Genomic DNA, 13964 nt, shown 5'->3' with positions numbered 1-13964 from the left:
AAAGGTTAAGACCCTGCCACCACATTTGGAATAATCAAACTTTCTTGCAATTTCAGATGAGTCATCCAAAAGAAATATTATCACCAATTTCTATATATTTCAACTGAAAGGTCCCAATTATTTCCTTGTAGAGTGCAGTTTGAAGGGCAAAGAAAGAGTAGGAAGTAGAAGAAACAAGTAGCTTTTAAATATTAAAATAAAAAAGATAAGCCAAGGAACTACGATAAGACAGAAAAAGAATAAATTAGAAAGATGTGGAATGAAACCTTTGGCATTCCTCTGCTGTCTTTAATGTCTTTGTTCTCTTCCTTCTGGCCTGCTCTGCCTCCCTTGTCTCTCTAAACTCTCCTTTTAATCACTTCTAGCCCACCTTACTTCCTACAGTAAATCAATTAAACTTGAGAGCTGACCCTTCTCTCACCTTCTCTGCAGAAGATGTTCAGGAGGAAGGGGTCAACCTCAATTCCCGAACAAGCTCCGAGATGACCATTGTATCTTCTCTAATAACAGTAAAATGTCACCTTTCCCTGTGCTTCAGAGCAGCAGTATAATGCCCATAGGATCAAGGGGAAAAGGACATTTAAGAAGTGTGTTTTGAGGATTTGTTCTGAGGGAGAGGGGAGAAAAGGAAAAAGCTGATTTATCTGACCCACACCTCCATTGGGATCCTGATTAACCTCTTCAGGCCAGAAGACAGGACTGAAAATGCAGACTGGAAGTGGTCAGCCCCAGTTTATGGCTCTTAATTCCTTACAGTATGAGAAATCACTGTCCACGCACAGAGGAGGAAAGTCCAGGAGAGGGAGAATTGCAGACCCCAAGGATGTGCTACCAGAAACAGTAAAACACACTGTAGTCCCCCTGCACCCCTAAAATGTAAGTGATTTCACAAAGTGTATACACCCACTTTTAATGAAACCTTTCCAGCTTCAAAACCATCACCCAAAGAGGCCTTACCCTTTATTTCACAGCTGACACGTGCAAATACTCTGCTTCCAGACTCCAGAGATTCCAGGGGGACCCACATGCATCCACAAGTGGTTACTGATATCCCACAGGCAGACAACCACATAGACCCTCAAAAGATATTCCTTACCTCTCTTGATCTGTTAAAATTATATTCCCCACCCAAGCAGAACACCACAAATCCAAACGTGATGCATTTTCCTCACACGCATAATAAATACCAGGAAAATTACAGTCACACTCATATAAAGGGGGTAGCCAAAAATTTTAGTTGATACAAGGGAAGATTCTGCAGCTTTCACAAAGCTTTGTAATACAACAACTGTACATTAATACAGTATTTTTATTCATTTGCCATTTTCTAATGAAACAGTGGCAAAGAGGCACAAGCTACTGCAACTCATGTCAGTGGGTTGGCAGGCAGATCAATGACTATAAAAATCATCACGGAAAACAAATGATTTCAGGTGTTCTGTTTCTAGATGTCTCTGTGATGTTTGTTATCTGAGACTGTAATCTCTATAAATCCTGTCTTTTCAGCTTGCTATCTCACTAAATCAAAGCAGAAGATTAGGAAGAAATTCCCAAACAGAGGTCTGGACCCAGCAACTGGTAATAGCACTGACTCTTCAAAACAGTTATAGCATAAATTCTAAGAGATTTTTAGATTTAATATTATTGTCATTTTACAGGATAAGAACAATTTTTAACGAGTACCCGAAGCACACTGAGCACGCATTAAAATTGTGCCCCCTTGTGTATTTTCATATGCTTTCATCACCACAAAACACACAGAGAAGTACTGAAAGCCACAACTGGATTAAGTTCAGCTAAGAAAATCTTTTATGAAAAATGTAAAGCAACACCAAAAACTATGGCCTTTTCACTCCTTGAAGGCACTATTTTAATTAACAAGTCATTCAGAGTCTTGAAGTTTGTGAAAGAAAAGTTCAGTAATTTCCTTCAACTGAATAAACTCAATTTTCTTAAATGGCAAAGACTGCCTTTGACTTGCTCATATGCATATTTAATTTTTCTACAAATGAAGTTCGCAGGTGAAATGATTTACTCAAATTCACCCATAGCAGAACAACAGCAAACTGGTACAACTCAGATCTTCTGACACTCCCACCTGTTTCCCCTCCCCTGGAATCAGCATTTTCTCTCCTAAAGATCAAAGCTCTGGCTTATTGGTTAAAGTTTCTACCAAAATAATACACTCTACTTTTCAGAGAGCACTTACATCCTGGAGAAGTTTCTCCAAGTTTTCCTGCAGCTCATAAAAGTACCGAGAAGTAATAAGACCTTCACGTGATTTATCTAGGCAATCTCTGGCCAGTTCAATAACTTGATGATGAATGAAACTTAGGACCCCATCCGCTAATTGCAGCACGTTCTCCGGAGCATTCGAGGCAATAAACTCGGCCAGCCGTTCTTCCATCTGTGCCGTGGCCTAAGAGTACAGAACAAAGAGAAATTACCCCTGAATTTTACTAACACAGATCTTAAAACATAAACGAGCAGGGCGCTAAAAGCAACACTCGCAATTCCGACTTGCACGAGGCTTAAAAAAAAAAATATTCCAAAATACAATAGCATCTTGCTGAGAGTAAAAAACAGCGTATCAGAGGCAAAAGTTATGAGCTAACAACAAAAATTAATCAAAACACACTTTCTGAAAATGCAAATGACCATAGAAATATCTCGGTCCTGAGGCTGTATTCCCCCCTGGGTCTCCAGAGTAAGGATGTAAGATACAAGGCAGTTTTCAGAACTTTTAGACAGGACCGTGGAAGCTGAAAATCATTGCCCCGAGCAGCAGACACACAGCATTTCTATCACTCTAAGCCCTGATATCCTGTCTCCAGAGGAACATCTATTTTTGCTGGTGGTGGAACAGGAAGGAATGGCCTTATCGACAGCTGTGGGATACACGGTCTTCTACACTCATTTCAGTGAGATGCTAACTTTCAAAGCTTGCTTCCACAGATTTCAATATTCAGCTTTTTAAAGAGCAAACACACTTATTTTCACTGCAGATCACTTCAGCACATTTCAGCGTAACTGAAGCGTTCAGCTTGATTTTTCTAAAAACACAAATCTAATCTATCCTTATTACTTCTTGAGTACCAAAAGCCCCAGTGGCAAACTTGGGTTTTGTCAAAGCCTCCAGTATAATTAGGACTGACTTGAAAACAAAACTTTGCATTTCCAACGTGTAAATGGAAAGCCTACCAAACCCAAAGAAGTCTGGATCAGTATAAGGTAAATTTAATGCAGTTATACAAGGAATACCAAGACAATGTTATTCAGTTTGTTTTGAAATTACTCTTTAAAATAGCTGTTTAAAGTATATGTGAAAATAAACAAAACACCCCTCTTCCAGCCTTGATCTGATCTGGAATTTTAAGAAAAATACAAGTATTAGCTAAAAACATACAGAGAGCCAAAGCATGGCCCTTCTTCTCACTCTTGTAAGCATTTGTCATGCCAATAAAAGACATCAGAAATTTAGCAAACATGAAATACATACAAAAAAAGCTTTTCAGCCTTTTCTATCTGAATCTCTATGTATATTAAATCCATTGCTTCCACTGCAGAATTAATACATGAAGCTGAGTAGGCAGCTTCAAACTCTCAGCAAACTGCACTGCTTGGAAATGAGATGTAGGAGCAGGGTTCCTCCAAACGAGCACTACAAATTAATCCTGAGCTTGGGCACAAGTTCATTGAATGCAAAAAGTGATTCTTTACCTTTGGAAACCTTTCTTTGTACACATGGTTCATCATTATTATTTCACTGTCAAAGGAAACCGGAGAGCGACCAGGGCTAGAGGAGAAAAGAAATTATGTTACCATTTACAGATATCACACCAAAACCTTTCAAAATCCAGTGCTGGTCATGACACTGCCACACTGACTGTAGCCCTTCCAAACCTTTGAGTTCACTTCAGTAATGGGCAGATGCTCTACCTGAGAGAAAATTCTAGCAAGCAATGGCAGTCTGCAGTGATCTGGAAACTGCCAACATCCCTGTCTCCCCATGGACTCAGGCAGAAAACCACTTTTTTTTGGTGAATTCAAGCCTTAACACAGAAGCATGTAAAACCTCAGTGCATTTGCTGCAGATACATTTGTTGTGTTACTGCCCTACACGGCAGCAGGAGCAGCCCTGCTCCAAAAGAAATCACCATGATCTCTGGAGCCTCCAGTGCCAGAAGGGAGCAGAGCAATAGGAAGCAAGGAAGTTGAGATGACTTGCTTTCCTTTGTCTGAAGGATACCACAATACAGGAGGGATGCACAAGCAGTGTTATTCAACTAAATCTTATATATAAACCCCACGAAACTGCACTCCCTTGAGGCACGTTACACCACGGATGCATATGCATCTATGCATAGGTTAGCAAGGAACTTCAAGCACACCAAAAAACCAGGACACTAAGTCTTGACAAGCTGCATTTATATTAGTGTTTGGGTGGTTTTTTTTTTTTTAAAGAAGAGTTGCATCTTGTTTCATCACATCTGATGGTATGCAGTGCTCTGACTCATCCTGCCACTGAGGACAGCAGATGAGGTAATGCAGATAATCCCCAGCTACAGGATCGCCTGCAGCATCTCATTTCTCCAGTTACCTTGTTTAAATGTTCAAGACAAGCAAGGGTTTCAATTATTTGGCATCTTACATGATCATTGTCTTTGTGATTTTAAGAGTACTAAATACTGCTAAAAATAATCTATGTCAAAAAAATACAATTTTATCTTGAATGAGTTCAAACATTTCAAACTTTCTAGTGAAGGATGAAATGAACCTCTCTAAATGGAATAAATGCATTTTAAACTTGGAATGCATTACAGTTACTACCTTGTTGCTAACCTATTTAAAGGAAAAATATTCTTTTGGCAACATATATTAACAATCCAAAGAAAATTTAACTCACTGTCGCACAGACTACAGCAATACCAATCTCTTTTTATGCCTTGTGCTGAAATTCCATGAAATACATCGTGTCTTGTTTTTATTACTGTTTATCCCTTAGCTTGGGAAAAGCACTTCAGATTAAATCTCTCACTGAATCCTTACGTTGAAGGAGAAAAAAATTATTTGAATGTTTTGAATATGAAGTAAAAACACATTCTCATCAACTTCCCTTAGCTTGGTAGATAGCTATTTTTAATCAAGGAAAATTTTCTTTAAGAAGAAACTTACGTTTATATTCACATGTAACGTATGACATGATTAAACAGAAGGGTAAGAACATTTAAATTCCAGGTCTATAAGCAAATTCCCCCATGTACCTCGCCTGTTATCCTTTTTCCTCTAAGACCAAACAAGCTGACACAGACACGACACTTGTTTACTTGTGTACTTGTGGTACTTCACATGGAGCTGAAGGACTTGGTGAACACAGTTATTGAAGAATTTATTTTTCTCCTATGTAATTTTTCACTGTGTGATTTAAGTGAGGTATAAATTACAAGGATATATAAGCTCTTTGATACTAACTACAGAAATATGGAGGCACATACATACTTCATTTTAGCACTAACATTTGCACATGCTTAAGTATTTGCTATCTTAGGGCTACAATAAAACATGAGGGACTTTGCCTTTTGCTTTCAAGGCACTTTATTCATATGGATGCAGGAAATTAGGAGCTATGCAGAAATCAAGCTACTTGAGCTGTCCTGCCAGCAGATGTAGCATTTCCTTAGGGAGAACCACGATGACAGGAAAATTTATTGGGTTTGCTTTCGTTTTTTACAATTCTGAAACAATTTCTGTGCACACCAACTGGCAAGAAAATAAACATTTAAAATCCTTCCGCTTCCTTGGGCACTGGCAGTTTTGCCTCTCACCTTTGGGAGCTCATCAATGCCACTTTTTACCATCTAAAACAACAGAGCACCATCCACAAAACTCTGGACAAAACCTCAGATCAAGGTTCACATTGTCATTCAAAATAAAATCTGCTCAATATACCAGGCCAACTTAAATGTCTAGCTGGCTGTAGCAAGACTTCAACATAATACACTGCATCATAATTTTTAATGTTGATCCTTAACTTGGGAAACTAAGGAAATAATTAGCTGGATAACTGACTAACTAACCAAAGGCTGTCTGTCTGGCACTGCTGGGTACTTCACAGCACCTCTGAGACACAGTGAAGTGAAAAAGAAACAAGGACTAGGTAGATAACTTAGGGCCACCAAGGGAGAACATAAGGAAATTTAGAAAAAAAAGATAAAAGGAGTTTAATATATTTTACTGGCATGACAGCTTTTCAAATGCAAAAGCTTCACACATCTATCTAGCACCAAAAATTTCACGTACAGAACTAAACCAGTCTAACATTTCAAGCCTCACAAAGGAACAGATTATTTTCTGCAAAACAGAGGACACATGCTGTGCACGTGCATAACATTTTAAGACAAAAAGCAGGCTGCTTCTCTTTTCTTGGTGCAGACAGGTAGGTCAAAGAAATGATTATTGTCAGTGAGTTTTTCATTTCAGCAGAGCAGACATTAGAAGAATAATATCTGTCCCCTTAAGCTTAGCAGCAGAATGAAAAACTACTCTCTCTTTTCCCCTTCTTCACCCTCCCTCCACTTTATGAAAGATGTGGTGGTAGACTTCCAGTGATATCTATCTCCCAAAAAAATTTCTATAGCCTTCAACTTGTCAAAACTCATGTGTCCTTATCTGATGCTAGAAAGTGAAATTAGCTTATAGACAGCTATTTCAAGAAGTAGCATTTATAGTAAAAACTGAAATCTTACAAAATCTAGTTTAAGTGTGACTAAATAAAACTGAGATGTTTATGAATACCAAATTTTTCCTTCACTGTGACAGCTGTATTTATTAGGAAAAAGTAAAGAAGCTGAAAGCACTGTGCTTCCCTCTGATTTCATCCTGTACATAAAGGTTTAATTAGGCTGTATTTACAGTACATTACAAAAGTCAGCAGCCATAGAAAACTTAGAACCATAAGCCTTAATTTTCTGTCCTTTCCAGACACAGAAAATACGGAATTTTAAAACTAGAGACCTAAAAGTTGAATAAAGTAGAGACTAAGGTAAACCTAACGCTGAAGGTAAGCCTTCCTCTTCTCTCAAGAAATAATTACTTAAATCTTTGACCTAATGAAAATTACATTAATACTAGAAGTCAGAAAACTCTGCTGCAACTAGCTCTTTCCAATACTTCAGGTTCTTTATGCATGCCAACAAAGACTGAGACTGCTTCAGAATGAAAGCAGGAAGTTAGAATGATGAGCAGTACAAAGGGCAAATAAGAATACCCAGGTTTACTCGTAATAGAAAACCATGAAAATGGTGAGTGAACCCAAAAATTAATACATTTAAAAACAATCACTCTGAAGAACCTCTTCAAATCAGGTTCACAGAACCCACTGTCTTGAGAGAGAAAACAGAGACCAACGTCATCTGTAATGCCGCTAGAATGTATTTTCATAAGGAACAGATGCCTTATGATGCTTCAGAACATAAAACCATTATCCTTCTCCAGCAAATCCATGGCTCTGTGAATCCCCATTCCATGGCTTGTGGCGGGTGGCACTTCCTGAGCGCAGCAGCATGAAGGGATGAAGCCACCAAGATTACTCAAGTGGTTAAAGCTGCCCCTTCAGCGCAGTGAAATGAGAGAGCCCCACGACCTGCAGGATCAATTCCAAAGATAAAAATGGTCTATGCAGGCCCGCTGGTGTGGTTTCACAACACCTATTCCTGCTTCCCATCTTGGGTATTTTATTCTTAAAAGTGGCAACTGGCATTTTCTAGGAGTTTTCTCTGTATGTTGTTGATCCAGCATGTCGGAAGTCAGGTTGGAGGATTGCACTTAAAAAGCTCTACCCAGCAAAGAGATGAAGGAGCATATCTGATTAAGGATGATCTCATCTACTTCAACTACATAAAAATTCATTGCAACAATCTTCAGCCCTTTTTCCCTAGACAACGTTATCGTGAAATACAAAAAGAGATCAAGAAAAATGGGCAGATTGGTGGGCTGAGTGACTGCACAAAGGCAGCTCCTGAAGAAGTCGTTATTAGTTAACTCTACTTTTATCTCTGACATTCTCCACACATTCCCACATGTTAGCAACTGCTAAAGATGACAAGTAAAGAGAACTGGGAAAAGATGGAGGGCAGCATCTCTCTAACTTAAAAAGAGTAATGATGCCAAGTTCAGTGCAAGAATTCACAACTCTTCATGCATTTTACTCCAGGGAGAAAAGATCTTCAGGTAAAGCCCAGGATTGTTCAAAACAAGTGAACGTAGCCTGGGGATCTCTCTGTTGGTCAATAACCCGAAGGATTTGAAGGTTGCCTCACAAGAAAAAGAGAACAGTTGAGAGATATTTAGGAATTACTTCTGCAGGTAATAAAGAAATATTCTCTTCCACTGAAGACACACTGTAAGCACCAAAACAGGTGGGTCACATGGAAACATGTTCTTTCACTTAGCATGTGAGTGCTGGATCTTTCTGAGACAGATGAGAGAACAGACTCCTGGACTTTGCAAGCAACTCTATAAGCACATCACACTTTTGCATCCCAGTGTTGATCTCGGGATCCCTCCTTCCCCCGGCATGGGAAAGCAGATGGGAAAGAATCAATGCCATTTCTTCAGTGCTGAAATTCAGAGCATTTCAAATAAGGTGTGATTAGTTAAAAGATGAGTATCCTCAAGCCACACTGGCAGAACACCTCAAACAAACTGCTACCAACCTGTCAGTGCAGTGTAGCCAACACTACTCTCCACAACTGTGTGCGCTGTTATTTTTTTCATCCAGTTTGATCATTAGAAGTGTTCTGTACAAACAGAACATTTGCAGCTAGATACAAGAAAATGGTAAATTTCTAGCTGAAGAAGGGTATTTTTCCAAAAGCTACATCTAGGCAGCGCTCTATATCTAGGAGCATAAAAGGATCATCTGACACTTCTAAAAATTCTTGAGTTACAGAGACAAAAAAGTCCCAGCACTTGACAGTGACATCTCAAAATGCCAGTTCCTCTCGCACAAAAAGAGATGTAAGGCTGCAGTCACATAGGATGAAAAATGAAAACCTGTTAACAATCAGACCATCTTCTAAATTAGAAAGCCATGGTCGTCAATTAAGGAAAACATCTGATATATTTTGTTCAACTGCTTTTCATTAAAGCTGATCAAACAAGAGTAATGAATGCTTATGAAAATACACATTTTTAGGAAATTCCTGCTAAATTTTCCAACACATTAACTGCTCAGCTTTTATTTTTTAAGTAAGTGAAAATAGCCTCTCATCAAGTGAGCTAATTCTAAGGTGTGGGCAAATAAGCAAGCAAGCTCTCTGCAGTGAATAAGGTCTGGTCTGCACTTATTTCAGTACTTGTTTGTTTACAAGGACAGGCTACCCTCTGGCAAAGAGGGTATTTGCTCCTGCAAACGTTGCTCCAAATGGTTGGACTGACATATCAATTTCCCTTGGAGGTGCAAGGGGTCAGCATGAATGCTTGGTAGTGGCAAGGGTGCTTTAGAGTCACTCGGCATCACAGTACTAGCAATAAGCAAAATGAAAAACAAATGAAGCACAAAAAGTTGAAAAAATTAAATTACTTCATTCAAAGCTTTGGAATACCAATAGCACTGGCCATTACCACACTAAAAACCAGAGAGAGCTAGAGAAAGTATTCAAGAGAGGAAGAAGATTAATCAGTTGTAGGACACGCTGAATTAATCTCATCACAAATTCTAAACCTACTACACGATAACTCTGCTTTAAATTGGCTTTAAAATTCTAAGCAAGCTGATAACCCACACTAACAAGGAAGAAAATAAAATTGGGCTTTTCACACTGTTGTGTGAAATCATTCTGACATTAGCAAAAGTGTCTTCTGCAACAGAAATACACATGAATTAGAAAGGGTAACAATGGCTTTAGCCACCTGTTGTCTACCTACAGTAGCTGTCTTATCTATAAGAGAATTAGTACCACTACAGCTACACTACTCAGCTGTAGTCAGTGTTAAGAGTGACAGCAAGAGGACTGAAGTAGGACTATTGTTCAAAGAGACTTAGTACAAATCATACAGCTATTCTTTTACTACATGGTAATTTGCAGAGGTCACAGGCTAAGTGTGCTACTACCCACAGTACTTACCTGCTCCTGTAGATTACTGTGTAACTACACTTAGTTGATCCATATGCAATTACCATGCAGCCTGCACTGAAGTTTAGAACATACAAATAATTACAAATAATCAAAGGTCAGCTCTGCCATGACACAACACTCACCATGGATTTTTTTTATTATCCTGGCCTGTTTCACTTCTTTCTTTTACAAACCCCCAACTAGGTCCTGAGCTGGGCACACTGATTCAGCATTTCCAGCTGGCAGAGTTTTTGAATATTATCAATGAATTTAAGGGTGATATCCACCTCTGACACCCTCAGAAGAGAAGCAAAACAGAGACTTCACCTCCTTGAACCCCGCCTGTATAAACCCTTTTTCTTTCACAAGAAGCTGTGCCTAGAGTATACATCCCTAGACTTTCATTCACTTGGTCCATCACTAAAGGCATAGCAAAACTTGAAGTTATTGCCATGATACAAAATGTTTGTGGATTTATTCCACGTAATTGTTAGAGACCTGCAAGAAAGACTGCTCATAGACTTTGTGGAATTTCTGTCTTTGGAGATATTCAAAAGCCATATAGACACAGTCCTGGGCAGTCTGCTTGAGCAAGGGTTTGGACAGGATGACCACCAGAGGTCCTTTCCAACCTCATCCATTCTGTAATTCCATGGAAGATGAAATTCCAGTTGCTTCTGGTTTTATGTACGGCAAAATCAATGGCACAAGGAAATAACCCCTGGATAGCTATCTTTGAATAACCAGTTCTCTGAAGCAACAGTAAAAATTATTCAACTACTAATGTAGGAGAAACATTTTCAGTGCTATGACAAAATAGCTCTGGGGTGCAATTCCATTTAAGCTTTTTACTTTATCTACTCTAGTTTTCATACTCCTTCAGAAACGCTGCCAGAAAAGTTATTAACAGTGGCTGTAACCACATCCTTATGTCACTGTAGCTAAATTCTGAGAAGAAACTTCACTACAGGAAATCTACATTCTATAGATTTAGTCTGACACTAAAGCAGACTATACCAACCGTTTTGCAATCCAAAACCTCAGTATCAAATGTTAAAAAAAAAAATAAAAAAATTCTGATTGGGTGAGGTGAGCTAAATATTGATCAAAATAGTTTCAAAGACGTGTAACAAATCAACTACAAATGACCGTTCTTAGATTTGAAGGCACATACAGGAATGCAGTAGATTTGAAGGCAGATACAGAAATGCAGTACATGTGTTCAACATCTTAAAAACTCGAGAAACGACCCAAAGCTCACCTGAGACTGCGAGATCGAGGCCTGAGGGCTGGAGAATGGCGCCCTTCCTCATCAGTGATGCTCTCAGTACTGAAATGCTTTGTCAGGAAATGAAGTTCATCTGCCGTGGGCTGAAAGGGCAGCTGGTGCAGCTTCTCCTGAGATGAGCATGATGACTGAGTACAGAAAAAAATACAGAAAAGAAATGCACTAAACGCATGCATAGGGGTCAGCTAATGAATGGAGAGGAACGGACTCTGCCAGACACTGCACACTCCAGCAGAAAAGAAAGCTATTTATCAGACCAGGTGCCTCTTTTTATTGTTCTCTTTAGGCTAAGCCAACCCTTACATACTATGACAGAGCTGGTGAGATCAGGAAAACTGTGAGAGGACTTGGGAAACCACTGCATCCAATTCTGGAAGGATTCCATCTGATCACGCAGATAATTTATTATCAGGAGACAGAAAGGGAGGTACGTGAGTACCAGCACTACTCTGGAGAGGACAAGGAGGTTCCTGGAGTGGTGAGCAACTTTCTTTCCTTTTCCCTCATGCTCTCTTAGCTCAGGAGTTTCCACTGGCATGCAGAATGCTATGGAGCTGTGTAGACTTTTTTGCTGACTATTGGCTCTCATTGGAAATTGCTGCTGTAAATGGTCAGGATTTTATTTCTCCTTTCCTTTACCCATCAGGCTTCTTCTCTAACCAAGGAGACAATAATAAAATGAAAGTCACGAACTTTGTTTTAAGATTAACAGAGTTTCTTATTACAGAGCTAAACAGCTTATTCATCTGTAAATAAGTTGATGCATTTATATGACGGATGTCCTGAGATAATGATAGACATGAAACTGTTCTAATCCTTGAACCTCATAAAACCTGAGATTAAAACAAATATTTGTGGGAAATGCTAATAACATCAAATGTTGGACATTCCAGGGGAAAAAGCTGTAAATCAACTAAGAAATGTGGGGGTTTGTGTGTGATTTTTCAATGTCCCTCTCCATTTTACAGAAGTAAGAAAATACATTATGTAAGGACAAATTAAAAATTCTCTTTAAAAACAAAGGGAAAAAGAAAAAAGGGCTGAATAACCAGAGTAGCACTGAGTAACACCAGCGGGCCTTATTAAAAATATCACCCTAATCTAAGTTCCAAGGCTCATTATTATCTGATAAAATTCATTATATACACTGTTCCAGTAGAAAAACTTGTACTTTTGTTAAAATGATCCTCACTCAAACTGGAAGCACTGCATTCTAGTACCAGAAGTATTGTTAGGAGAGAATTATATATGATATAACATGTATGACTGAAGCTTAAGCTCACTAACATGGGAAAAAAAGCCTATATATCTCATCATATAGCTAGATCCTTTTGATTGACATTTTCTGAGGAAAAACACCAGTCAACCAACAAATCTGAGATAAACAAGTCACATAGAAAGTATCAGTTCAAAAAACCAGTTCAACTACTGTAAATACTGTAAGCAACAGAAAAATGGGGTGATATGAGAACTTACAAACATAAAGGTTCTATCCTTTAATAAAAATATAATTGGCTCAAGAGCCCAGATCCACCCTCTCTACACTGCACAAAGGTATTTACAGAAAAGAACTCCCCTGAAAGCCTTGGGATGTGCATGAACTCCCCAAGTGTGCCTGAAACTGGAAACCACCACTTCCAAGGTTGTGCAGGGATCGTGTTGAGAAGTCACCTCCAGCTCAGTGTCCACACAGTGATGATTCCCCAGATGGTGGATCAGTTTACACTGATAATCCACACTGAAGCCAAGATGGAGAGTTTGGGTATTTGCCCCCTTGTCCAGTCATTCTGCTGCTCAGGCTGCTTATGCCAATTATAAAGAATATTCTCTATGGTATAGAATCACTCAAGCTCTGTTTTGATTTTCAGAGATTTCTTTGATGCCTTTCTGTGTGTCTCATACCACGCAAGGAGCAGGAAGAAGTACCTGCCTATGAAAAAGCCTCACAGAAAAGGTACGTGGCAGCTGACATCCCATTCATGACAAATAACATGGATACTGCAACAAAGCAGGAATTACTAAAGATACTGTCTTACAAACCTGCATTAGCAGGTACCCAAGTTCTGGCATTACAAATACATGTCTTATTTAAAACAAATTAAGGAAGGCTAGTTACAAGAATTAGAAGGAAAGTTACAAAAATTAGAAGGAAAAAGAAAGTCAAAACTTATAGTCTAGAAAAATCATTAAAAACTTTGTTTTCCAACAGCAAAATCACTGGGGAAGCAGTGCTAGTAAACCCATGGATGACTCAAAAAAAATTCTCCCTCCACTTCCTCTCCTTAAAAGCAAACAGATCACAAAGTTTGTAATTCCAAAGAATAATTAATGAAAGTCCTGAAGATAAAGACCATGGACTTTTCTTGCCAAGGGCTTCTCTAGCAGTGTTAAGGGGTATAACATTTTAATGAAAAACCATGAAAGCGAAGTGAAACACTCCTGAAGTATTGATTTTTAAGTAATCACATCACAGTATTCAACATTTGCAGCAGACTAACACAAACACCCCCCTGGTGTCTTAATTACAGATGGAGAATTAGCTTAGCCTTCTCCAGTTA

The 13964-nt window shown here is 38.8% G+C and overlaps 1 protein-coding gene across 3 annotated transcripts in view; it reads right to left on the bottom strand.

Moving 5' to 3' along the window:
* Positions 1 to 13964, bottom strand: part of MAST2 (microtubule associated serine/threonine kinase 2) — a 188986-nt gene that overhangs the window by 36034 nt on the left and 138988 nt on the right. For 2 of the 3 annotated variants that reach the window (XM_027747082.2, XM_027747085.2), the window contains 3 exons: positions 11380 to 11534; positions 3721 to 3796; positions 2210 to 2419 (listed from right to left, as the gene is read on the bottom strand). In XM_027747082.2, coding sequence (XP_027602883.1) covers positions 2210 to 2419; positions 3721 to 3796; positions 11380 to 11534 — 441 coding nt within the window. Of the gene's footprint in view, positions 1 to 2209; positions 2420 to 3720; positions 3797 to 10127; positions 10194 to 11379; positions 11535 to 13964 lie in introns of all 3 variants that reach the window. The other variant, XM_039384710.1, reaches the window with a different exon arrangement.

This window comes from Pipra filicauda, unplaced genomic scaffold (assembly GCF_003945595.2).
Source record: "Pipra filicauda isolate LSUMZ 115617 unplaced genomic scaffold, ASM394559v2 scaffold36_size6622888_pilon, whole genome shotgun sequence".
In the NCBI taxonomy this organism is placed as follows: Eukaryota; Metazoa; Chordata; class Aves; order Passeriformes; family Pipridae; genus Pipra; species Pipra filicauda.
Note: the sequence above shows the minus strand (reverse complement) of the source record. Positions and strands in the feature narration are given on the sequence as shown.